General features: G+C 45.2%; 1 protein-coding gene across 1 annotated transcript; it reads right to left on the reverse strand.

The window, feature by feature from the left end:
* Positions 1–27,214, reverse strand: LARS1 (leucyl-tRNA synthetase 1). The gene is made up of 32 exons (XM_083871650.1): positions 27,176–27,214; positions 26,105–26,223; positions 24,600–24,687; positions 23,945–24,025; positions 23,386–23,526; positions 22,165–22,326; positions 21,387–21,499; positions 20,941–21,004; positions 20,326–20,393; positions 19,747–19,972; positions 18,170–18,257; positions 18,002–18,078; positions 17,292–17,345; positions 16,491–16,631; positions 15,688–15,765; positions 14,739–14,824; positions 14,575–14,640; positions 14,399–14,481; positions 13,623–13,761; positions 11,383–11,595; positions 10,471–10,528; positions 9,621–9,684; positions 8,826–9,009; positions 8,535–8,625; positions 7,559–7,699; positions 6,875–7,015; positions 6,684–6,794; positions 5,735–5,845; positions 3,584–3,688; positions 2,376–2,471; positions 1,764–1,896; positions 1–1,096 (listed from the first exon to the last, which is right to left on the reverse strand). Exons 1-32 carry the CDS (start codon positions 27,179–27,181, stop codon positions 891–893), a joined length of 3,534 nt encoding a protein of 1,177 aa, XP_083727776.1. The 5' UTR covers positions 27,182–27,214; the 3' UTR covers positions 1–890.
* Between the last annotated feature and the right edge of the window lie 369 nt (positions 27,215–27,583).

Genomic DNA, 27,583 nt, shown 5'->3' on the forward strand with positions numbered 1-27,583 from the left:
AAAAAAAAAAAAAAAAAAAAAAAAAAGCAATGGTTTAAAGACATTTTAAGTTTTGGTAAGTTTATTCATCTAAGTTTATAGCACTAATGCTTAGCTCTGTAGCCTGTAGATAATTAAATTAATTGGGGCCAAATGGATTACAGCCCCTCCTGCACTGGGGAAACACGGGGCTCAGGAAAGCTTTGGCACCCACCGTGTGAGACACCAGCCCACGGCAGCTGCTGTGGCACCATTAAAACTTTTTGCATGAAAAAGCCCAAGAATGTTTATTTTCACTTTCTCATTTCAGGTTTTGCCTGTTGGGAACAGGTGGCAAGGGGAGGGGGGTTACCTGGGCCAGAGGGTTACCTGATTGCAGGTATGAAATGGAATGGAAAGGCCAATCCTGGGGCAGCACCAGGAGAGAATAAACCATGATGAGACTTTAGACATCCAATGTGTCGGGAGGACGTGGAGCCAGCACAGGTGGCACCATCACACTCCTTGCCTTGTGTCACACAGTTCCCACCTGCCAGGGCCCCCCTGTCCCCCAGCAGGCAGCCCCAGGCTCTTCAGTTAAAGCCTTTGGCTGAACCAGGTCTGGAGGGAGCTGAATGCAGCTGAGAAGCAGCACAGGGCACTGGAGAAAGGAGAGGAATTCTAAGTGTGACATCCAAATTTGATTCTGAAAACCCCACCCACAGCTGGAAAGGAAGGGGCTCCAGGGTCACCGTTTCTTTTCAAGAGAAGCCAAAACACCAGAGGAAAATATTTTTATTAAAACCCTGTTTAAAAGAGCAACTCACATGTGAACTCAGGTTGGTTTGGGTGGGCTTTTTTTTTTTTACAGAACAAATTCTTGTCTTTGTTTAATACAGATGCTTCAAAACATGAACCTCCTCACTGCCAGTTCAATGAACCAGGTAGACAATGGTGTCCCCAATGTCCCTTGTCAGGCCGTTCTCAGTGACACAGACGTGCCTCTGGGCCAGGTCGATGTGGAAGATGGCTTGTTCCAGGATGGGAGTTTTCCCTGCTTCCTCCTTGCCAAGGACAGGAACGCGGCGGGGCCCGAGCACGGGGTCATCAAACCTCATCAGCTTCACCTTGGAGAGATCTGCACAGAGAGAGAACTGCTCAGCCAGGGCAGCTGCACACAGGCCACAGCACCACAGAGCCCAGCACAGCCAGGCTGAGCCCCTGGAACCTCCACACCTGCTCCAAGGAGAGAGATTCTCACGGCAGTAACTGTCCTGTTCAGCTTTACACCAACAGAACAATGTCCTCCAGTGGTTACACAGTGAATTAACAACAGAAATGGGGACAAACCACACAGAAACACCAGCTCCTGACTTCACATTCCGAGCACTGAATTTGCTTTATCTGGCTCAGAGGACTGGTCTGAGGAACTGAACAGTTACTCCTCATTTTCTGAGGAATGAACTGCAGAGATGGGAGGAAGAGGAAGGTGAGAGCTGATTTCAATTCAACTCCCTATCAAAAGGCAGAGTAATCAGACTGCTGAGCAGAGCAAGGAGCCTGGGACCCTCCAGCTAAGCCTCCCTGCAAGTGCAGCCTGCCAGCCCCGTGCCCAACAGCACACTGACACCTTCTGGGAACACAGGGAGGGCGTCCCTGCTCCATCTCAGTGTCTGCAGCCATTCCCAAACCTCCACCGCCAGGAGCTGGCACGTCCCTGCACACACGGGTCATGTCCCAGGTCTGTCCCAGCCCTGTGTGTCCCCTCAGCAGGTGGCACAGCTGTACCCCTGCACTGCTGCTACCTTTGATGCCTCTGTCCAGCTTCATCAGGCGCCTGATGATGGTCTCCCTGTTGTCCCCCTGCCTGATGTCCATTTTCGTGGAGAAGTGGCCGTTGGAGGGCTGAGGGTTCACCAGGAACACGGACACCCCGGGCTGCCAGAACAACACACACCTTAAAGGAGACCCTGTGCATGGGATCCCCCAGGAGAAACATGAAACTAAACCAAATAAACATCTGCTATTAATAAATCTTCCAGAGAGACAAAATCCCTTTAGAACCTGCCTGGCCATGCTGGATACCAGCACTGCCCCAGCTCTAAAATGCAGCCCAAAGTGTAACAAGGGTTTAAGAATATTTAGGGAAACGAATTATATTTTTACTTTTAGGGTTAGAAATATTCATACATGATAAGCCCAAAGTGTAACACAGATTTAAGACATATTTAGGGAAATCAATGGTATTTTTACTTTTAGGGTTAGAAATATTCATACATGATAAGCATTCATGTCTGATCAAATTTTTTAAATGGCAAAGTTTTTAAATTTAAAAAAAACCCAGACAAAAGTAAAGTTTCAAGTGAAGTTTTTAAATTAAGTTTTCAGACTTCCAATATCTGAATTTTTGATTTTACCTCAGTTCTGAATACAGAAAATGGTTTTCCAGGACAGCAGTCTTCTTTGATTTTATCTTCTGCTTCAGAAGCAAACTTCACCTCAATGTGATCCAACTGTAAAAGAAAAAAAATGGGGGAGGAGGGAACGAGCAGGAGTTTAATGGCTTTAGAGGAACAGCAGAGGTTACAGCCCCATAAAACAGCTGTTCATGTAGGAAAGGGGAAAGCAAACCTGCACTGACATAAAGCAACAAAAGCACACCTGAACCCACAAAATGTTGTTTGGAAGGGACCTCTGAGGGTCACCCAATCCCTGTGAGAAGTGCCCAAGGCCCCAGTGTCAGTCTGAGGACAGGGACCCCAGGGACCCCCAGCCCCTCTGGCTGTTCCCAGCTGTGTGTCCCTGTCCCTGCTCCCTCCCCCACGTCAGGGGCCTTTGAAGATTTACAGATAATTTACAGTAAAAGCTGCTGCTCACTCTCAGCTTTGCCCTGACATGGGACAAGCCCAGTGAAGTCACACTTGTTTCATATTGTCCACGTTACATCCAGCTCTGCAATATATATAGTTTCTAATTCTTAAAAAAACAATTGCATTCAATTTTGACTTTTGGTGTTGGGGTTGTCTAGTTTTGTTTGTTTTGTGCTTTTTAACACCACATGCCTGAGCTGTCCCCTCATTACCACGTTGCCAATTAAACTAAATTCTGCTCATCATATGAAGCAGCACAACTGCTTCAGCCACCAGACTGGGTGGCTCTGCCACAGCAGAGTGAGAGGAGCTCCTGGCAGAGGGCAGACAACCTGCTGCAGCCAAGTGCCAGTGGAGCTGCCCAAGCACTGACTGGTCTTGCTAACGCCTTGAAGCAGCTCCTTCTCATTTCTTCAGCTGGAAATGTGAGATAGACTGGCTCAGAGAAAAATACACGTGAGATACAGACTGGCTCAGGGAAAAATGTCTCCCCAGAAGTGCCAGGGGATGTCACTGCCACAGCTACATCCAGCACTGAGGTGAAAACCAGCCCTGTTTTCTGGGACCATGTTTTAGTGCACACCCACCCCTGTAGCTCATGCCAACACTGAACAGATCTGGATGCACGTATCTGACAAATGGAAAGTTGATTAAAAACTGTTACTTGAACAGTGCACACCCCAAAGTTAATATAAAGAGGCTCAGAGCCCTAGGGAAGGCTGCTGCTATCCCAAAAATGCCAAGTCTGTACCAACCTCCAGGGAATTTGTCAGGTAGACAATGTTCTCCATGAGCACTGCACGCTCATCAAACTCCAGTTCAAGATCAAGCACACGAGAACCATTTTTCTCCAAGTTTTCCTGTGGGGGGGTGGTTGGAAAAAGTATTAAAACCCTCTAAAGGCTGCAAGTAAAATGATGCTTCAAAATGGCAAACTATCCACATTAGTCATGAAAAGAACAGGCTTGTAAATCCGAGAGCTCTCTGCTGGCACAACATTAACATTGGAGCAATAATTTTCTTGTAACAGGATTTCTTCTACAGGGAGCTGGTGACACTGATGGGAGGAGTAAGAGCAATTAGAACACGTTTTTAATATAGAATTGAAAAGGTGTTTGACATTCGCAGTTATTTAAATCCCTACTTAATGTGCAGGTTGAGAATTCACAAAATCAGTCAGCATTTCAGTGGTATTTCACAGCAGGAAACTCAGGCTTATGACCCAGTTTAAAATAAAGGACAAGCCCACAACACCTGGACGTGCTCACAGCGAGTTCTCTGCAGGGAAATAACAACCACTTTGTACGTTAACATAAAAGTAACTTAATTAGTCCAGAAAGCCAGCAGCAACAGTCACAAGAGACACAGTATTAAAGGCAGTATAAAAACCACACGATTCTTTTTTTTTTTTTTTTTTTTTTTTTAAACTGAAACAGAACTTCCTCTTTGGAGTTTAATCTGTCCCTGCCTGGCTCTCACATGCTGAGCCAGCTGTCTCCTTTGAAGCTCTGCTTTGTCAGCCTCAGCATGGTTGTGGTTTCCTGGTTTCCTCATCAGTTTAATGTGAAAGATTCCCTTTTAACGTGGAACTGCTTCCCTTTGTAAATCACAGAGGTGCTCCTGCATTTCAGACCTGCTCTGATGAGTAGGAAGCACAAGCAGAAATGCTCCTTGTACCCTGGAATTGATGAATAATTGGTTTCAGAGAAAGCCACTGCTCAGGGGAGCCCGAGCTCAGATGTTTCTGTGTCTCTGTGGGAAACAGGTTGCTGCTCTTTGGAAGCAAAAAGATGGATTTGAGGCAAGACTGAGCTCCCTTCCCTGCATGCCCCAGGATCACTCACTGCTGCCAGAATAAAGACATTTTCATGTTTCAGCCCTAACTCTTAGGACCAAGAGCTTGTCTGACCTTTCCCAGCTGGACCAGTGGATCTAACACGTCCCTACTGTTCTCACAAACTTAGACAGAAGCTGCAGAACTGCTCTGTGCTCTCTGCTCCTCTGAAAGCTTCCAAGCTCCCATGGAAAGGAACAATCAGAACAACCCCACAGACACAGCAAAGAACAGCTCCACTTAGAAAACGTGACAAAGTTTACAAATAGAAGACATCATTACATGCATTTCGAAAATCAAGCTAAAGGAGAAAAGCTAATTTCCTTTTAAGGAGAAAAAGTAATTTTTTTTTTAACACTCATTAAGATTTTTTCCATTACTAATCCCTCTCAACTTCTACAGAACATGAAAAGTCATCAAAAAGGTTTTAAATCGTACACTGCAAACCTCCCACCCATTTTTTGAAAAAAAATTGTTAATCCTTTGTTCTTGGCTCTCCCTAATTGCTGTATTGAATTTTCATCTGCAACAGCAAGCACAAGGAAATTTCTTTAAATTAAAGGAAGCCAAGATTTTCACAGGCTCACATGACTCGGGGACAATAATGGCCTATCAGAATATTAAGTGATAAACATAAAGTAATAAACACGAAATTCATAATTCCATTAAAGGCTCAGAACAGCCTATTGTTTCCTCCCTTAAACACACTGCAATCAGTCAACTCTGGCCATATTCTTAGCTTCCAGTTTTTGTGTCTCCAAAGCAACACTTGACTCATTTCAGCATGAAAAACTGGAGAAGTCAAAGAGGATACAGGTCAGATACAGGGGGTCCAGGTATGTTTGATACAGATTATATCACCCACAAAACACAGAAAGCACCAAGGCTCAGCCAGGCCCAGAGCTCACCTGGGCTAATTCACACAGAGACATTTTTATTATGTAGTTCTTCTACAGATGTAAAGGGTGTTTATAAACAAACCCATGAAGATGCCAAAGAAGCAAAGGGCAAGGGGGAGACACTGCACTCACAACAGCCTTTCCTGTGCCAGAACTGTCCCTCAGCTACTTACCTTAACCATGGCAACAAAGGGCATCACCTTCTTCATGTACTTCTTCAGCTCCGGCAAGGTGTTCAGCTCACTGGCAATGATTTTATTATCTGGCAGCTGACCTCCATTGGCCTGAACAGGGACGAACAAGCATTAAAGAGAACAGTTATCATGAAAAAACTTGCCCTTCAATATCATATACCTTTCCTGCTTCCCCATGAACACCAGCAAGCTTTGGCAGCATCATTGATTCCATAGATAGTTTTCTCATCCTTTTGAAACCCAAACAGCACTTAACACTAACACAAAAAAAAAAAGCTCATACAATGCCCAAAGGTGAATGCCCCCAAGAACAAATTCTACATCAGGAATATTGGTTTATCTCATTGCCACAAGCTGGAACAGTCAGGACTCCCAAATGTGTCAGCTAAACCCTGGTGTGTTTCAAGCTGAGGATGGTTCCCCAGGACCCCAAAAGCCACTCTCAGCAGTTTCCCCATGTCAGAAGTATAGATCCTTCTGCTTTTTTAATATATTTCTTCTTATGACTGACATTCCATTTCAAGCTATTTGTGACCCTGCTGAGTGACAGACACTTACTCAAGGACTAGAAAAAAGCTTCTAAGGCCACTTGCAGAGTAAGGCAGCAGTAGTCCATCAGTCAACCATGTTTCCTCAAAAATATACTTGTAAAGAAGAACACTTAAAAGCTAAGCACTTACAAATGGAAAGAACAACAGAGCACAGGCATGTTTTTACTCAGATTGTCAAAACCAATGAAATGCAACTGTCAAATCAATGGCAGTCCTCGGGACACTTTCACTCAGCATCAAAACTCACCGGACACTTGTAAAAGCATAAAGAAAATCTATTGAAATAAATAAGTTTTAGCTTATAAACTTTCTACAGATGGAAAATGAGCCCCCCAAAGAGCAGGCAAGCAGCTGGAGGGCAGAGGAGGGGTGAGCACCTGGAAGTGCTTGCGCAGGACGGAGAGCGTGGTGTGCTGCCAGGGCGGGTAGCTCTTGGCCACGTAGATGGTGCAGTGAGAAGGCTTCTGGGAGGGCTCCTTGCTACTTTTCTGAGGAAATAAAAACCATCAGGAAGGAGTCTGCAGGCAGCACAGAACCACCACACAAGCAGACAAAGAGAGGAGCTCACCTTTCCCTTGGCAGGGGCCATGTAGCTCTTGAGGCGCAGGCGCAGGTCGTGAGCCGCCTCCATCAGGTACTGGGAGGAGCGGATCAGCACCTCGTCCACGGGCCCTGCTGCTGGCCACGAGGCCCTCATGATGGAGTCACCCTTGGGGCACAGCAAGACAGGAGTGCACTGAGCTCAACACGTGTCAGCTGGTGGGCTTCCAGCCATTATAGCTTGGAAAACAGTTTAGCCAGTCTGGACCCCAGTGAGCGCCCACCCACAGTGCCCTAAAGGAATGGGCACACAGCCAACAAACACTTCTTTGCAAGTGTGTTATGACTATAAATACAATCACAACTACCACATGGCCACAGAAGGCCAAGCAGAGGGCTTAAAAAATATCAAAACTAAGTTTTATACAGAAGTGTACGACTATTGCATTGTTTCACTTAATTTCAGATCACCTCTTTGTGAGCAGACAATAGTGACTGGTATTAATGCTGCACATATCAATCATCACAGCAAGAGGCCAGCTCCCTGTACTTGTCCTTTAGCCAGTATGACTATAAGCCAATATGACTCCTTGGACTCAGACACATTTTTTTCTACTTGCACATGAATAATATCTGAATAAGCCTGACATGGTCATTACTGAAAACCATGAGAGCCAGGTGTGAAACAATGACAGAACTGAAGGGTCAGTACCTTCCCCAGCAGGGACCAGATGTGCTCGCACAGGTGGGGGCAGATGGGAGCCAGCAGCAGGGTCTGCACCTCGATGAACTGGAACACCAGCTCCCTGTGCATGCCCTCGATGGCCAGCTCCCGGTACTTGTCCTTTGCTGCCTGCAACAACAACAAACACACCATCAGCCTCTGCTGCCAGGAGAAACACCCAGAGTCACACACACACACCCCTCTGGGCTCCAACACGCCTCCAGAACGTGAGCAGCTTGTCACAGTCCATTATTGACTTCTAAGAATTGTATTTTCCTCAAGTACCCACGTGTGAATCTGCCAGCTGGCCACTGGATTTTTGCATTTATGTGGTACTTTAAAAAACTGTTTATTGGCACAGACATGAAAGACAAAAGCATTCACAGCTGTGTATCAGGTGCTGTCATCCCAAATAACTTACATACAGATACTAATAAGGACTAAGAAAAAGGCAATGAATATGATCTACCATTACACATAATTCAGCCTATTTAACCCTAGTCCTGAGAATCTCAAAGCAGCCACATGAAGGAGTATGTGTAATTCATTAAATGGAGCAGCATGGCTCTGCAGACACTCTGGAGACATGGTTTATGGAGGATATCAAAAAGCACTATGCTTCCAAACAATTTTGTTGATGAATTATCTGGATTTCTGACGAAGAGTCCATTATCACAGAAGATATAAAGACAGGCAATACTCTTTTTATTGTCTTTTTTAAAGCAGCTTCTTGCTCATATTAGCTATCAGGACTATTTGCAGAATTGAATTTGCTTTCCCCTGGACCTTTGTAAATTGACACAAGCAGACCTCTATGATTCCACATTTATTCCTTTGAAGTACTTTTATTTCTTGACACAATTCTGATTCCAATTCTGCTGTATAATTAAGGATCAGAGACAGAGGGATCAAAAGAAATCCACAAAGTAACAAATACTGGGTGTCACTTTCTTACACCTCCTACCTGAAACTCAAAGAAGCCAGTTTTCAGAGCTTCCTTAAACATCATCTTCTCATAATTCTGCTCTGTCTTCATTATACCTGCATTCATCTCACTGGGGAGGGAAGGGACAGCATCAACACCACAAACTCTGCCCCACGTAATGGCAACACTGTAAAACTGTCACCAATGCAGCCAAACCCCATAACCTACTCTGGAATGAAATAGAAATTCATTAATTTCTATTAAAAAAAAATAACTACAGGATTCCTCCTTGCAAGGAAAAATCTGTCCCAAACTGTATTATTAACCTACCTGGCAAAGACTCTGTCATTGAAGGTGCTGGCTGGGCCATTCCTCAGGCTGTCTCTGTTTGCAATCATCTCCTTCACCCACTCCACCCACGTGTAGAGACGAAGAATACCAGCATCTGCCATGGCCTCCACAAAGTTGGCATCTTCAACAGTGTCCCCAGCATCAGCCAAGGCCAGGCGCATTCCTGGAGGAAAGGGACCAGCTGCCAGGTGCCACCAGCTGGCCAAGGCAGCCCTGTGCCTCCTGCAGCCAGGACAGCTCACCCCAGCTGCAGGTAACAAAGGCAAAGCCAGGCCACAAACTGCCTGGCCAGGCAGGGATGCCTCAAGGGAGGCCCTTCCCCTGGGAGAGGAGCACTGCCCTGCCCTTCCCCTGGGAGAGGAGCACTGCCCTCCTTGGGAAGGGACAGACAGACACCAGAACCAGCACAGTCACTGCCCCAAACACGGGGGCATGGAAGGAGTGTGGCACACGTGGATACACAGGGCACAAACCTGAACACAGCCCCTGCACACCAGCAGTGTGTCCTGTGCTCTGGTCTCTGCAGGGAATGCAGAAAGATCAAGCAGGCTGATATCCCTGCAGGGCTCAGCCCCAGGAGCAGCTCCTGGCTGAACCAGCTGTGCTAACACACATCCCAGCCTTCCAAGGGGAGTTCAGCTTTTCAACAAGAACAGGTGGGAAGTGGCAGATTTATTGCCATTCAATTCTCCAATAAACTCATCTGAGAGCAGAACACTCATTTCAGTCGTTTTGGCATAATTGACAATCAGATGCAGGTCAGAATGCACTCACCATCTGCAGAAAACTTGTCAACAGCTTGAGTGAGGGTGAGGAAGTTGCCTGTTGATTTAGACATCTGAAAGAAAGATAAGAGTGTTTGTTTTCTCACACATCCCCTGTGTTGGTGGATAAGCAAGACAGACCCAGCAAGGGTTTGGGCAAACAATTTTCTCATGAATCACAGCAAAAAGCACTTTGGTAAATCCGAGTGAGCTCTCACAGCAAAAGCAGACTCAACTCTGCATGCACTCAGTAACAAAATATAATCCCAGAAATTCCCTAAATTAAACTTAAATACTACTTTAAAACTGGCAGTTTAAAAACTAACAACCCTGTTGTTAAAACAACCCTGTTTTAAAAACAACAGTTTAAAAAGACCCTGCATTGATTTTTCAAGGACTCCACTAGGGATTTTTTGGGGGTTTTTTTGATTCATATCAGAGTCTCCAAAGCCTAATTCCTGGGTTCAGGCACTTCTAATTCAATTCAGTGTCAGAATTTGCACATATTGGCACAAGCTATTGGCACAAACCTTTTCCTCTCACTGTCCCTACTCCAATGCTCTAAAAAGCTAAACTTTAGTTAAATAAATAAATATTCTATATTACCCTAAAACTTAATAGAAATGCACTGACCTCTTCACTAAATTGGTGAGACTACACAGGAGTTGACTTAGGTGAAAGTGCTACACAGAATCACAGGCAAGGCAGGTTTTTACCTCTAATGAATGAAAAACTGGAGGGCACTAATGAAGAAATGTCCCTATTTCCCCTGCTTACATCCCAAGAAGAAGTTTCCAGTCTGGGTAGCAAATGCCTGTTTGAAAAAAACAAAAGCCACATCACACAAAACCTCACTGTACCTTTTCAGAATTGAGGAGCAGATGTCCATTGGCTCTCACAGCTACTGGCCACTTGTCTCTGTTTGAAGAAAACATACAAATCTTTTAGCCAAGCAAATACATTTTCTCTTTTTAAAAAAGGAACAAACATTTTATGTTCCAGTTTGAGATGAACGCCTTAAGTGGAATCTTCAAAAAAAAACAAAATACCTAAGGGTTGTCTTAAATATATTAAGTAGTTGTCTCTGAAGATGAAAAGAGCTACTGTATAAAGGGTAAGAATTATCATTGCTGAAATGCGAGGTAGGAAGGAGTGCACCTGCAGTAACAGTTTATTTATGTCACCTTCCTCTGTTCAGATATTTTTAATTTAAAGGCCAGTGAGTGGCACTGCCCAAGAGCACACAGTAGTGCTGGCTCCACATCTCTACCCACGAAGGAAGGAGATATTAAATTACCCACAATCACCTTTATTACACATCAGAAACCCACTTTTCCAATATGCAGTTTTATACAACCCCCAAACCAAAGTTCAAGGGAATGCAAACAATATCTTCACCATAAAAGCATCACACAACGGGCAAAGATTCTCAGGCAGCCCTGCACAGCCCATGGGAGTGTATGTGGCTCTTTTAACCATCCTCGAGAAGGAATTAAGGAGACTTAATAATAAAGTCACATAAATTCCAGTGCAGGAATACAACTCAACACTGGGAAATCCATAGGAGGAGATAATGCAGAAAACACAGGGGAAGTAATGGTAAAAACCCCCTTCCATTTCAGTGACTCCTATTACAGACAACTGTATCAAAGCTGCAATATGAAAAAACACATTTTCAACACAATTCCACATGTTGTACAGTCCAAAGGCCATTAGCAAAGCAACAGAAATGCAAAATTGTCCAGCTTTACCTGAATCACATCCCAACTTACCTTTGCTCTGACCACATGGCCACGTGATTGTAGAGGTAGTACGAGAGGTGATTTGGAACCAGATCCTTGCCAGAAACTCTGAGATCCACAGGGTACCAAAACTCAAACTCCTCCTTCAGCTTATCCAGCTTTTCTTTTGGAATGTCGGTTTTAGGGAATGGAGCTGTCTTGAAGAAGATGTAATCCCAAACCTCTTTGCTCATTTGATGTGCCCTGCACAGAATCAGTCCCACATTGCAGAGTCAGAAAAAGCTCCTCACACTCCACAGCACCTTCCACAAGGCAGCTCAAGCCTGTTGCTCCTTTCTCACAGTCCCTGTGATCAGCAGACATGGACAGAGTGCTCAGGGCCTTTGCCTGAGTTCAGGTGACTGAATCCACTGTCAGAAGCAAATCCAGAACTGCTCAAGCCATGCCCTGCTTGAACTGCCCTTTGAGATTTCCCAATAAAACATACAGACTCCCATAGAGAAAAAGTGATTAATAATAAAAGCATAATCTTGAATATCCTGCAAACCTGATCATTTAATTTCCAGATGTCACCACCCAAGCCTCAGCCCCCCCTGTGGCCTCAAGTGAACCCTGGGAGCCCCTCACTGGGATGTCCATGGAGCCAGTCCTGGCTCCCCACAAGCCAAAGAGCAGGAGGACAGGACAGAACTGCTGCACAGTCCAAGGCTGCCTCCTAAAGGGAAAACATTTGTGGCCTTTTCCCACTTTGAATGGAATGAACATTTAAAATTAACATTTACTGCAGGACACATCTGACCAATTACCAGAGGTAGGATTCACAATTTTGAAGGAAAATACTGATGAGATACAACTGATACCCACAGCTCTGTGGCCACTGGGCTGCATTAACACAAATCTTTCTGGTTTCTACAGAGACTTTTATTCCTGGCTCTCAGAACTTCAGCAGAGTGCACCAGATACTGCATGAACTCCAATTAAATGTTTTCAATCCAGAGTTTGCTCTGTGTTAGCACCTGCTAAAGGGCTTTGACCTGTGCTATGCAGAGAGGAAAAGCATTCTGGACCCCAAATACTTCCAGTACACATTAAAACAACACCTCAGATGATGGTCTGTACTACCAGTCCAGAATAAATCCTACAGGCACAGGTTTGCTGGTTTGGTTCTGGCAGTTCTTGTTCTGTGCTTTAAATTCCTGTGCTGTGACTGGGCTTGTGTTTGGTGCCAAATTCACTGTAATTGAAAATGACTGCAAGGATGGGCCATAAATCCCCTTTTCCCTCACACCACAGAGCAAATATCAGTAAAAAGCACTTTCCAAGGCTGCTAGATGTTATCTACTTGCATAGGAGAGCACTCTAATTGCACATGCTTAATTACATCAGATCTGTAATTCAGGGCCCAGGATGCTCACTTCAAAGCTTGTTTCTAGACATGACTGGCTCGTGCATCGTTTCTCTGTAATTAGAGAGGTTTGAGCCCAAATGACAGCCCTGTCCAGTCTCAGAGGTATTTCTGTCTGTAAGAATCAGAATCTTTTCTTAGGAAATGGTTTTCAAATTAGTTACAGCATCGAGTAAGAAAAGTTTCCACTCCAATATGCAAATTACTCCAGAAATTAGTCCATAAACTACTCAGAAATAGAGCAGATGATTCAAGGCACAATGTGCAGTGTTTCATCAACTCCAGACTGAGCTGTACCATCTCATCTCTCTGAGCCCTTTCACCACACTTCAAAAGCCACTCCAAACCAAGAGGTCACACTCCTCCTCCCCCTTGCCCTGAAGACTTCCACAGACAAGTTGTAGATAAAAGATGGTTCTGAGCTTCCAGGAGAGTGACAATGACAAAAACCAAGAGCTAAATCCTGCTCCCTCTGTACACTGGAGCCTACAATTCATTGTGGTGCACAGCAGTCTCAGCGAGCAGACACCTCAGCAGCCACTGAAACCAATTACCCAACAGCCTGCCAAGGCCCATTTCAAGGCAAGTCAAACAAGTATTGAAAAAGGTGATTTACTCTCCACACAGTTCTTTCAGAGATGCTTTCAGAAGCATTTTTCCACTCTCTGTAATAGGAGTGCCTATTACACTCCTCTCTTCGCTTATTGCCCCTCTGCAGACCTGTTCTAACTCAGCTCACTGTAGGTTAAGTTAAATAAAGATGCTTTTTACACACAAAAGCAAAGACTCACCCTCCTCGGCAGAGCAATTCAGGAGATAAGCAGAGCCAATTAAACAAGAGAACTTACTGGTTCACTCTCCTTACCTGATGCCCAGAGGGGATTCTCCTTGTCCCCTCAGGTTCCCTCCCTGCAGCAGGTGAGCCACGGTGTAATAGGCCATGTAGATGGTGGAGTCAGAGAGAGACTCTATCAGCCACTGCTCGTCCCAAGGCAAGCGGGTCCCTGCACAGGGAAACTGTGTCAGGCACCACCAGCACCACCCTGACCCACAGGCACGACCCACGGGCACACAGCAGCAGCTTATCAGTGTCAGTGGAACACATAAACATACCTATGTACATTAGTACTCGTGCTTTGTGCTTTTAAAAGTGTTTGGTTTAAAAATTAAATAATGCATTTGAATATTTTACTCAAGAGCAAACAGCTGCTGATTTTCAAGCTGTTTCCTGACACAGCTCAGCTCAAGAACATCTGCTGTGGGTTACAGTGCACTTCTAGCAGCTGTCCCATGTCAGACCACACAAGATGAAAGGTAACCAGAATTCGAGGAGAAAACCTCCAAGAGAAAGAAATGGTAAAAGTTGCCTCTTCTGAGGTCCCTTCCAAATCAATTTTTTCCAGGCAAAAAGCTACCAAGATGCTGCACAGACGACCTGCAGTAGTGCAGGTATTACCAGCCCCATGCAGGTCCAACAAAGCACACCTTCTCTGGGATGCTGGGCCAAGACACAAGTTGAACAACGTTGTTCCTACACTTCCCTACACCACTGGAGATGTTAAACTGCACTTCAGCCTTCCAAATGCACCAAGGAGCACCATCCTTATGAAGCACCAGCTGAGAAAGGAATGTTTTGCCTACCTAAGCCATAGGTCCTGGAGCAGGCATGCTCCTGTAGCCAACCTAAGGTGGCTTCGAAATTTCTCCTCGTCTCTTCACAGAACCTGTAAGAAAGAAGCTCTTACTGCCCTCAATCCTGTCAGACCCCACCAACAGCAGCAGAGTCACTCCTCTTTACAGCCACGTTCATAACTCACGTCTCCAGGTGCTGCAAGCACTCTGACGCCTGTTTCTTCCAGCTCGCTTCACCATAATCTAAATACCTACAGTCAGGAGAGGTTTATTGTAACAAGGCAATTGAGAAGCAGTGTGCAATTGTACAGCTGGAGCAAGTTTATAACCGCAGCTTTGTTTCACTTACCACTGGTCACAGAGGGCCACCACACACTCATCAGCAGATCTCGACATCACTTGTTTCTCGGGTTCCATATAAATCATGGCTTCACCCTAAGAGTTGAAAAGGCAATGAAAGCTGAGGGTTAACTACTTAGCAAAGTATTGAAAATCCTGACAACTTACTAAAAAGTATCCATTTTAATTTGGTTTTACAGCGTTTACAGCATAGCTCTCTGCCCCCTCGGGTAAAATGTGACAAGGCTTGACTCTGTACTGCTCTAAGGTACCAGCTCACAGCACTTTGAACAGAATGCATGAGGAAAAGGAGGACATAAGCACCAAATATTCCCCACTGACTACACCCCCTGATTGAAACATCTGCTAGGAAAGTCTGGGGGACAGAGGGAGGGGGAAAGGCAAAGGAAAATGGGATGCTGAGCTTCAAATCTACTTGCACACACCATTAGTGCTGATGCATTATAATGTGGACACAACAATCCCACAACAACAAGGGAATAATGACTAAATGCCTGAAGCCTCCCCCACTCCCAACCCTCCTCAGGGAGTCTCATTAGAGGGATGCCACAATCACTGTTTGTTTACTGCTCTCTTTTTCTGAAAGAGGAGCCCAGCAATGGGGCGTTTGCACATCACACATCCTCTTCACTGGCTTGGAAGAGACTTGACAGTTCAGGTCCTACACTTCCAGTACCCTCCCAGCTGTATTAAAGAATAAACTGGACCACCAGAACACGTCCTAGAGAGGGTGACAGAATGAGGCAGGGAACAAGAGAACTCTAATAAAGCTGCTCAGCCCACTCAGCCCAGCAACACCAGGTCCCTCTCTCTGCACTGACCCAAAGCCCCCAGGGGGCTGCAGAACCACACCAGGGGTTTGTTTCTCTGGTGACTCAGCCCTGTGAAAAGGACAAAATGGATAATTCAGAAGCAGCTGTGTGCACACTGTCACACACCTTATCCACCATCAGCTTCTGAATGCGCTTCTTGACATCCTGAACTTTTTGTCCTTTGTATCCATCCACCAACATCACCTGTAAAAGATGGGTCACAGGAGATAATTTTTTTTTTCAAAATTTAGCAGGAAATAGGTGCCATAGGTGTTCAAATCAATACAAGGAAGTAGCAGGTGCTGCAATCTTTGACATGCAAAAAATAAAGCGTACAGGTGTTGGTTTTTTTCATTATGTGTAGTCATCTTTACTCAAAAACAGTTTGTACACATGTCAGCATCCACACAGATGACAGATTGCAAAGAATCAGAAATAAAAACTATAGCTTGCTTACAAAAGAACAGCTGAGAAATACACATGGTGAGCTACTGAGGTAAAGACAGGAGAAAGAAAAGTAAACAAAACAAACACCAAAAAATAATTTTCAAAAACCAGCCCAAAAAAAACAAAACAAAAAACCTGCAAACAATAACACCTTGCTCATTTAGTATCAGTTTCTCTATCTGTACTTGCAACAAAACAGATCAGCTCCCCAGAAGGTGATCACTCCTTCAGAAACCAGGTTATAATGCTCAGAGAACACAGGAATGAATGAGTGGAAACTTTCTCCAATTCTGCATCACCCCTCCAACTGCAGAACCTTACTGCAGGAAGAGTTTAAATGAGAAGTCCTTCAGGACTTTTTTGGGAAAAAAGGACACTGTCTCTTTTTCTTGAGATATTTTTTAATCTTTTTTTTACCTGCCTTTTTTTTCTCCAAGTTAAACTCACAAAGAAACAGCTTACCAAAACCTTGTATTACTTACCCCCTCATAGAATCCTTTCAGGTACACTTTCTCCTTGGCCTCTGCAAGCTTCTCTCTGTCATTCTGGCTCTGGATTTTGAGCTCATCACAGACAAATGGAGCACAGAGGTTGCCATAGCCTGGCATTTCAATGATGGGCACCTGAGAATTGAGAAAGGGCTGTCAAACCCCTCCTGCACCCCCCACTGCTCACCCTGTACATTCACAGCATCCAACACAAGTTACACAGGGATTACAACAGATTCCTCAATTCCACTCGTGGCCCAGAAGTTCTGGCAGCCCCAGGGTGGCTCCTGGGCTGCTCAGGGATATCCTGTGACAGACACACACCCCGAGTGTCCCAGGAACCAAGGGCACTGCAGAGTACTGGGGGGCTTTACCTGTAACCTCCTTTTTCTAATGAAAATTCCTCAGCCTCGAGGGAAAACTGCACTGCCACTGAGGGACTCCAGCTTTTGGCATTGAACAGACACTCTCCTAATCTGGCCATGAGGGCACTAAGTTTTTACCACCCAACAGGTACCAGTATAATGATGCATCCCATTTCCCAAAACAATAACTCCCATAAAAATTTGATACTTTCCTTTCTTTCTGAAGTATAGCATAGAATAACAAATCTTGGTTGCAACCCTTAACAGATCAAATGTTGTAACTAGAGGAAAATATGAACATTTTAAGTTTTTCAGCTGAGAAGGGCTTTAAACAGAAACTCTGGAAGAGGAAGCACAGCTCCTGGCTCGTTCCTCATCAAGGAGCAGAACACCCTGTGTGCTGTAGATGGACATGTCTGGGGGCACTCACCGGCTCAAATGGCAGGACCATTTCATCTCTGATGCCATACTTCACCCTCAAAGCCTTGAAAGGTGGAAGAAAAAAAAAAAAAGCAATAGATAGAAGTCTTCTAGATTGAAAGGTTTTTATCCATTCATAGTGTCTTTTTTGTACGTAATGTTTTATTACAAATCAGACAAAGCCACTTCCCTGCCTTCTCACCGTTTCTGACACCTGAGCTCGATCCCCACCTCATTTCCAGGTGAATCTTTACCATAATTGTCTACATTTTTTAAAAGGAGAAAAACTCATATTGGTCTACCCTGAAATGAATGGACAAAAATTCAGCACCCAGGCACAGCTGTTCAGATGCTGAAATACTCCTGCAGTTGGTAACCACCACTTTCAGTCTCATTTGAAATTCACAGGGAATCTTAATCTCATTTTTGGAAGTCATTTCCACAACAGGAGTTCACTTCTGTTTCACTGGTGCTCTTCTCTACTTTAACATGCAGCACAAGTTACTTGATTCTGGTCCAAAACTCAGACCTGGAGTCTGAAAAAACCCCATCTGTCCTAGCCCAGTTGGTTTAAACTTCATTTATTTTTAATTGCTTTGACTTCAAGTTAGAGATGACAAAATGCCAATCAAAGCCAGTTTCATTTTACCCACTGGATATTCACTTTTGACCCTCTTCACTAGAGAAAGAAAACAGAAACTATTCAGTTAACACACTGACCTGCTTCTTTTTCAAGTCTCTCAGGGCTGCAAAGTCATCTGGAGAGTCAGAGGGAACACTTGTCACCACTCCAGTCCCTTGGCAAAGGAAAAGATAAAACAGAAGAAAGGATTAGTCCCCACACGCTGAATGCCAGTGCCCATCCAACAGGCTGTGCTGCAGAATTACCTTTATCCTCCTTGATGGTGAGCATGGGCAGGGCATAAATGACCTTGTAGGTGGTGAGGGGAGCTGAAAGTGCAGCACCGAGGATCTCCTGGGCAGGACAAAGGAACAGCATTACAGTAAATCAGGTGCTTTCAGCCTGGTAGAGTAAGCTCTTCTCCTGGCTGAGAGTCTTCAAATTTTCTGTAAGTTTTCCTGATACATTACAAACAAATTAAATTCATTTTATATACAAGGAGAAAGTACATATGAAAATGTCTGGTACTGGTATTTGAAACAGGATATAGGTAATTTATTGGTAGAAATGTCAAATACCAAATACCAAGAAACTTAACTACTACTACTATGTAGAATTTGGAAAGCATAGGAGACAGAAGGACAGTTTGTTTCCAAGTGTCTGAAGGACAACAGCATGAAGGCAGAAATGGCTTAGGGAGCCAGTGCCAAAAGTGACATTAAACAAAGGAAGGAAAGCATATTGTCAAGATATTCACACACTGACAGGAGGCAGCCAAGATGTGGCAGCTGTCTTCTACCTCACTAATTTGCTTGAATTCACATATTGTCTACTAACAAAGGAAAAATCTGTATTTTTTACTTAATTCTTCAAAGCAAGATCAAGAAAGATGGTGACAAGCTGTAGTGAATGGAGATCAAGGGATGCCAACAGCTGAAGGTGCTTTGTACCAGGATGAATAAAGACCACTGATGACCCTTGCACAGAGCACACAAGTTAAGGACAGCAAACCCCAAAACCACTGACATTCACTGCTCAGCTAAGAAAGCTTCATTCACACACTGGAAATGTCTGTACCAACAAAAGCCTTTTCCAAATAACCCCTTCTAGCTGTTACTTTTTCCCCTCCCTTTCCATTCACTCTTCCCAGCAAGCAGAAAAGTGTCACTTAACACTATTACCACTCCCACATCATGCTGAGGGAATAGGAATGCATCTGTCCCCAGCTAAGTGCACCAGGTTGTTCTCCCAGCAGCAAATGTGGCTGAGATATTCTAGAAACACGGGGTTTTATTGCAAGGGTTGTGGGAAAAAAGGGCTTTGCCTTCAGCCACCAGCCTGGGCTGGAGGGAACCCCAAAGAGAGAAGGAGAGAGAGGGTGAGGGGAGGGAGGTAAAAGAGCTGAGAGAGCTGAGAGGAGTAAGAGAGATAAGAAGAGTGCTGGGGTCAGAGAGGGAGGAGGACCTTGTTCCAATCCATTCCATCTCCTTTAGTGTTGAATATTCTAATTTACAGTGACCAACCAGCCCGAGATACAAACCCTACAGACTTTGCCTGCAGCCCATGAGAACTGCTCTATCACCACATCATCCTGTATTCTAAACTCTAAAGAGACTTTTCTTATCCACCTTTTCCCCGATGCCTTGGCAGGGTGGAGAGGGGCTGCACCCTTGGGTCCTTTTGTTTTCTGTCCTTCCACCCATCTCCAGCTCATCCCCGTCTTCCTGCCTGCCATGATCACATCTCAGAGCTGAATTTCATTTCTATTTCACTCACAGGTTTTTCTTGCCAGGCAGTCGTATCCACAAGCCCCTCCTGCCCCGTGTTTCCCAGCAGGGCTCACCTCCCCCATGAGCTCCTTGACCACGGGGAGCACCCCGCAGTCCCTGGTGAAGCCCTGGAAGGACATGTTCCGGGCCGCACGTTGGGTGCAGATGAAGATGTCCCCGCTGCCTGTCTCGAAGCCGATGTATTTCATGTCCGGGCGCAGCCAGCAGTTGGTCTGCCCAAACATGGTCTCTGGCCTCAGCGTGGCTGCCACCAGGAAGATGTTTTTCCCTCTCAAGCCACTGTGGGGGAAAAAAGGTATTGAGTAAGTTATCAAAATAAAATCATTCTGGATAATGCGTCGACTAACATCAACTTTCAAGCGACGTTTGCCAAGAGACAAAAGTGGGTCGTTAATTCATTGTGGGTTTTCCATTTCCTTTCCTTTTTTTTTTTTTTTTTTTTTTAATTCCATCGTGAGTTTCACACAAACACAGCAAATAGAGCAGCTCAAAACTCTGATCAGGTCTTTGAAATGATGGAAAAAACAAGGTGAAATTAAATTCTGCATTAGGCAAAACAGACTGTTTAATTCAATGGTCAGTTCTGGCCAGGAGACACACAGCCCATCTGCCACTAAAAAGTCAAGACCTACCTCAATTTTGCAGGGTAAGGCTCCAACACCTTCATTTTTATCAGCGTGTATTCTTGAGGCCCAACACCCTACAATTCCCACAAACAATGCAACAATTAATAAATGAAACTTCTTGAGCAGGAAAGAAAATAAATCCTATTCCAAACGGGTAGGAACCTAATCCAAACACTATTAAGGTACTGATGCTTTCCTCACAGTAAATCCTATTTCCATTCATATGAAAGGCTGTACACTAAAATGTAACTGCAGAGAGGTTATACTGTCCTCCTACAGCCAACAACTCCTCACAGACACTGTCTCAGCAACATCTAAGTTAACAACAGCTTGTTTATTTAGTTTCAACAGATAACAACACAATGAAGTGATGCTGCTTTTGGCACAGATTGCCAAAGGATCACAGAAACCACCTACGATGCAAAATACTATCCATAGTTCCAGACTAATCCTCAATTAAGTCCTCAAGAAAGGACTTAATTCAATTCTCACATGCACTGACATCTGAGGGCCAGTGACTCTGCACATCCAAACTACGTTTTGCTCCAAGATACAATTTCCTTTCCATTCAGTATTTAAGATCTTAAGCAATGCATGAAAGTGTCAAGTAAAAAATATTACCTCTCCTGTTTGCCTGTCATGATCCATGCAAGGCTGTCCATCTTTAGGAGAATAAATTGTGTATCTAGAAAAAGGAGTATTTTCATTTAGCAGTGAGTAAAATAGTGTATAGAATGAGAAGAAAAAACCCATAGCTCTCTGGGAAAAAAAGACCTCTTAACAGTATTTTCAGATTTTGTGTGGATCTGTTTCCATTAGTGACAACAAGAGCTTTCAGAACTGACCCTTTTTTGCTTGGAGTTGGTACCCATGGAAAAACTAAACCCAGAAGACAAATCTCACATGCTTTGCTGGCACAACAACTACACCCCACTGCATCAGGCAGAGCAGCAGCAATGGAAGATTCTGGTTTCATGAGAGTTAAAAGCACACTCTAGAGATGTGTGACAGGGCTCTGTCTTTGGTACAGCTGAGCTTACCCACATTCCCAAAAACTCAAAGCTTACCGTTTGCCAAACTTAATCTTATTTCTTTCCTTCAGTGTAAGGAACTGCCACCGCACAAAGGAATCATAATAGGGATTGACATCTGTTGTGATGAAGGAACGCCTCCAGTCCACCTGAAAAAGGGCAAGAGGCTCCAGTGAGGAAGCACAATCAAGAAATCAAAGGAATCTCATAATACCATAACTATTATTTTAAAAATAAAATGAGTTTTCTCTCCAAAAAGACAATGCAAGTACATATCCCACAAAGGGTGTTTAAATGCACATCTGTGTCTGCTCTCTCAGAGCAGAGATGTCAAAGACTCAGGGTCCCTCCACTGACTGAGAAATTTTGGGCTTTTGTAGTAGTTTTAACCAACCATTCGAGCTGAATTTCAGCACTGCCTTGTTTCATCATCTTTATTTCTCTTCATTTTCAAAAATCTGTTGTCAGCAGGACAAGTAGTTTTAGGAAGAATGATGTGATGTTAAACAGAACTACTGTCAATACTGACCACAGACAAGTTATCTCACATGGGAACCACAGGTGATAATGTCTTTATTGGACTCATTTCCAGCTGTGGCCACTGTACAGGGCACAAGCTCTATATAAGAAAGCACTTAATTATCACTCAAGAGCATTAAAAAGTTAAATGACTAATTCCATAAATATCAGAAACATTCCTGGAATTCTGACAGTACTACTAAAAAATCTCAAGGAGAAGCAGCACATTCACCAACACAGAAACCACACAGGTCTGGCTGCCTGTAAAACTGAGGTTAGGGTCACCCAGAGTCACCTTCAATCCCATGCTCTTCAGATCCTGGACAGCAAGGGGAGGGAAATAATCCAGCCAGTGCTCAGCTTCAGAAAAACTGACCACTTCTTCATCAGACAGACCCAAAGACTTCATGATGCCCCACTGGTATTTGGAAGCTCCAGTCTTGGCAGCAGCCTTGCTCTGGAAGAACAGTCTGGATTAGGAAAAGCCACAGTCTTGTCACAAGAGCATCTGCCTCTCTTAGTGTCATGGTTTCTGATTCCAGATACACAACTTAATACAAATATTCTCACACCCTCCCTCTAACAGTGAGGGTAATTGATGAGGGTTTCCTTTTTACACCCTGTATTCCCAAGTTTCCATTCTACCATACCCTGCATTCACTGTCCATTCCCCAACCCTCCCCTTCCCAGCTGCTCCATGCCAATGTCCACAACATCTGCAGAGGCTCTGCCACAACAACCTGGCACAGAATTCCTGTTGTCGAGGCCCTGCTCAAACCCACGGGGGTTTTGCACTATGGAAGGCTGGATAGCCCTGCACCCCTGTACCAAAACCCTTTGCTGCTGTCACTTTTCCCAGCTGGTGTCCCTTGAGAATCTCCTGTCTCTCCCCAGCAGTGACCCAGGCAAGGTCACACCTTCTGTCCCGTAGAGCAGCAGAACCCCAAACCAGTTCTGGTGGGACGATCTCTTGAGTGTACATAAACAACACACAGAGCACCTCTAAACTTCTCCTGGACTTGGGATACTCCCAAAATCCTGAATCTCTTTTAAATACCTGGTAAGTGACAATAGTTTGGGTGATTTTACTGAGCCTATCTAGACAGAACTGGCTAGATATCAACTTAAAAAACAATAACCAGAACAGCAGGAATACACATCCTCTGCCTCTGAGAAAGCAAGACTGTTTCCTACAACCTGCTTATAAATGATTAAAAAAAATAGAAAAAAAATGAGAGTATTACTGAGGATCTGATCTGTTTTTTCTCAGAACACCATTAGGCAGTGAGTGCATCAGCTTACCAATAAAGGTTCATGCATTAACATGGTATCTCTGGAACCATGCAGTTAATACATTTTTTCAAGTCTACCTTAAAGGTAACTCAGCTACTTTGGAAAATACAAAAATCTTTGTGTTGAGGTTTCTGTCAGCCCAAAGGAGGATAAGACTACAATGTGTACACCAAAGTTTTGAAAGCACAGCTCTCAGTCCAGGAAGGTTTGCTTTAAACTTTACCTTTTTGCCTTTTGCTTTGTCTTTGATGATAATTTCTTCCTCTTTTTTACCAGAATTTTCTTCCTCTTCCTCCTCCTCATCAGGAAATTCTGGTGGGCAACCATACAATTCCATTTCCCTCTTCAGCTTATCTGCACAAGCCTGAAGAGAGTTATTGGGAGTGAGTCAGCCAGGGCACCAGCTGCAATCACAGCCAAGGAGTGATAACACTTTGCTTTCCATGCTATAAGTTTTTTTGGACATTGCATTAACATCTAGGAGATCCTGCCACTTCCAGAACACCTTCCAGGACAGGAAGAGGTTTACTGTAAGGATTTTCTTGCCAAGGAAAACATACAACAGGTAAAATTTAGTTTTCCAACACTTTATCCTCTAAAGTAACATTATAGCTCAAGCACAACATGTGAGTATTACAAATTCAGGTTCCAAATCACACTACCCTGGTGAGTTTTTAAATAAATTAAAGTGATGTTGGGGATGGACAGCAAGCAAGGCTCCAAACAGCCTTAGGGACAAAAACCCCACCAGAAACAACCCCCAGCAACTGCAGAGCTCTCACCTTGATGGGCATCCCTGTGCAGTGCAGCCCGAAGGGAAACAGGCAGCTCCTCCCCTTCAGCCGCTGGTACCCGACTGCGAACTGCAGACAGGGAAAGGGAACAGCTGGAGCAGGGACAGCCCAGGCTGGGCCAGCACTGCTCAGACACACCTGGGACACCTCTAACATGAGCCCCGAGAGGTGACAGAGCTGGGCAGGAGCTCTGGCAGCCAGGGGAAGTCAGGGTTTGTTTCCAGGCCTGCCCCTGTGGCTGCCTCCACCAGAGCCCACGGGGTGCCAGGGGACGGATGTGGTGGAATCCTCCCCACCAGCACCCAAAACCTGCCCCACACAGCACAGCAAACACAAACAAAGGGGACAAATCTCCTGTAAGGTTTGGGCCATTCAGCAGCATCTCCTAAAAATCTCATTTCAAAGAACAAACAAGGGAAACACCTGCAAGCACCATCTCATCAAATAAAAAATTACATGAATGGAATTTCCCTTCAGCTAACAGTATCTCTACTGAAAACATGAGAAAAAAGGAAAGTTTAGTTAGTCATTACTAAAGCTACGAAGGAATTGACATGGCACCCTGTCAGCTCAAAACTGAACTACAAAATCAGCATTTGTTCTAGAGCAGTATTTAAAGGAATCAGCAAAGGAGAATTTTTACCTCACATTTAGATAAGGAAAATGTGTGTCCCAGGTGCAGGCGGCCATTCATGTAGGGGTAAGGAAAGGTAACAAAGTACTTCCCTTTGCTGAGAAGAAAGTCAAAGAATTAAAACACATAATTAGCTTTGTAAATGACCATCAGACAATACACAAGCAAAACAGGTAACTGGTATGTTCAGCTACTATCAGCCCACAGTGACATTTAAATATTTTCTTTGCCAGTTGATTTTAAAGAGCTGATACAGTAACAGGCTTTATCATCTTAAAAAATAAACAGGAAAGAAAAAACCCACAGAGGACTGACATCACACAGAAACATTGAAATAGACATAACATGTTCCCAAAGGTAATAAATTCTAATCCTGCTTATGTAAATTAATTACAGCAAAGGCTTAAAATCATTTATTTAATCACCCACTGTGTGAGTTCAGATTTTTAAGGGCACACTGCAAGCAATCCCTCCTTTCACAGGGATATTTTGTTGCAGGGTATTCCAAAGACTTATTATGTTCCTGGAACCTGAGCTCTCAAAGCAGTTAAGAAAATATTTACATTTAGGACAGTGAATTTCTAGCTTTACCTTTGCACTCTACTTCACACCTTGTCTCTTCCCTTCACACACTCCCTCAATCCATTAACACCCAGGAATAAGAGCCAAGTCATTTGTTTGCTTGCAAAATGTACAATTTAAGAACCTGCCACCTGTTACACCACTCCAGTTATTATCTTGGTTTGGTCTGACTTTCCCACACACCCAATATTAACCTCATGCTGCCAAGGTCACTGCTTTTCCAGTCAGAGACCTTCCCACAGGATTAAAGCTGTTCCCCCAGGCAGGCTCTGCACTCCTGTGGAGAGCACAGATCCCACCAATTACAAAAGAACTGTGATTCCAGGCATGCTGCACATGCCCAGGGAATAAACAAGTTCCTCAGGGTTTATTCTGGGGCAGAAATAAAAGCAAGAGTCCCGTGGAGCACTCTGTGCCCCTGTGAAAGGCTCTGCTCCATCCCCTCTGGAGCAGTGGCCAAGGTGGCCCAGCCATGTCCCCACAGCCAGGACCTCCCCAGGACCTTCCTCCATCCCCACCAGAGGCTGCCCTAGAGCAGGGCCTGGGGTTTTGGAACACTCCTGTTCTCTGTGAGCAGAGCAGGACAACCTTCCCCCAGGGTGAAATCTCTGAGTGCTGGGTGAGGGCTCACACCCAGGAACCTCCTCCGTGTCAGAGAGAACAAGTCACCAAACAGAACCTGCTTTCAGGAGCACAGAGGGCACTGACACTGCCAGAGGATGGAAAAGCTTCTCTCATCCTGCTGGAACTCAGCCACACACGTACCTTGATGACAGCCCTTCATGTCATCAGCTACAGAAACGTCAGCAATGTGTGAGCAAGTCCCTCCAGCTGAGCCATGACACTGCTCATTACAAAGGAAACACCTCTTCCCCCCACCAGAGTTTGATGAAAAGACATCTCAAGCAGTAAAAGAACAAGCACAACACCACCTCCTCTGGTCCCTCCTGTCTGCAGCATTGACCTCAAACACTTGGTCTCGCTCCCACTTCTGCTGCACCTCTCTTTCAATCTTCTTCAGGAAATCCACTTTGGCCGTTCCCTTACGCTCCTGTCCAAGAGAGAAAGGAAGAGAGCTTGGGTTGAACAGGGGAAGGAATAACAGAACTGTAAACTAACACAGAGCACTCCTGAGCTCCTTGGAGAAGGGCAAGCCCTGCTGCAGAGCAGGCAGTGAGCCCTCCCAGCAGAGCAGCGGGGATGACTCTGTAACCTCTGTGATCTCTGAGATCTCTGTAATCTCTGAGATCTCTGAGATCATTGTGATCTCTGTGATCTCCGAGATCCCCCCTCTGACACCTGTAAGGAAAGTGTTACCCACCCTGTGCCAGGCACAGGACCCTGCACAGACACACACACGGGCCACGCTGCCAATAGAGAATAAACTCAGACAGGTCTGAACTGCGCAGGTAGAACAGGATACCAATCATAAGTGAAAACACCCATCCAATTCCGATTTTATTTTATTCTCCATAAAGCCATGTGATGTATCCTCCTCTTGATGTACACAAAGAGGGAACAGCACTCCCTGCGCCGGGAAAAGGGCCTGGTAACAACGCTAATTGTAGTTCACCGAGTTCCCCAGGTAAAGCATTCCAAGCGATTTTAATTAAATCAGCATCCAGCAGCCCTTCCCCTCATTCTTTTATCGTATAACATATGGCGAGTATTAAAGGATCTTATTCTTCCAGCATACAACACACAGGGATTGCTAAAGGACACACGCGTTACAGACACAGGCATTACAGACACAGGCATTCTGCACTCATAAAGGTTGAGGAATTGACTTTTCCCTATCAAAAACCGAGATGCTCTCAAGACCTTTACACCGAGGGGCCGCACCGGCGGGCCAAGGCCCCGCGCACGCCGCTAGGGAACGCTGTTCCCGGACACCGCGGGGTCGCAGGGTGACCCTGGGGAGACGGTGAGGAGCCCAAAGAAGCGCCAGGAGCCGCAAGGAGCCCCAAAGGCAGAAGAACCCCCGGCCTGTCCCCCGCACTCACCGCCATATTGCCGCCCTGCTGCCGGGGCCGCGCGGGCCGTGCCACCCGCGCCGCCCGCCGGGGGGGGCCCGGCCGTACCAAGGCGCAGCGCGAGGGGAGACCGGGCCCTTTTTAGCGTGAAGGGAGGGGAGAGAGGGAGGGAGAGAGGGAGAGCAAACAGAGAGATCGCTGCGGCGCCTTGTCCCGGCTCGGAAAAGGGAAACGAGCGCGCTGTGCCCGGCCGAGGAGCGCTCCCGCGGGCACGCTGTCCCTTTAACAGCACCCCCCCAAAATGTCGCCGCGGGTTCATGTGCTTGCTCTACCGAACTTGCTGCTTCTCCCTGACCCTGGGCTCGGGCTCTGGGCGGCCGCCATTGGTTGGCAGCGCGGAGCGGCGCGCTATGATTGGTGGCGGCCGCGCGGCCCCGC

The sequence above is a fragment of the Zosterops lateralis genome (assembly GCF_965231275.1).
Source record: "Zosterops lateralis genome assembly, chromosome: 14".
In the NCBI taxonomy this organism is placed as follows: Eukaryota; Metazoa; Chordata; class Aves; order Passeriformes; family Zosteropidae; genus Zosterops; species Zosterops lateralis.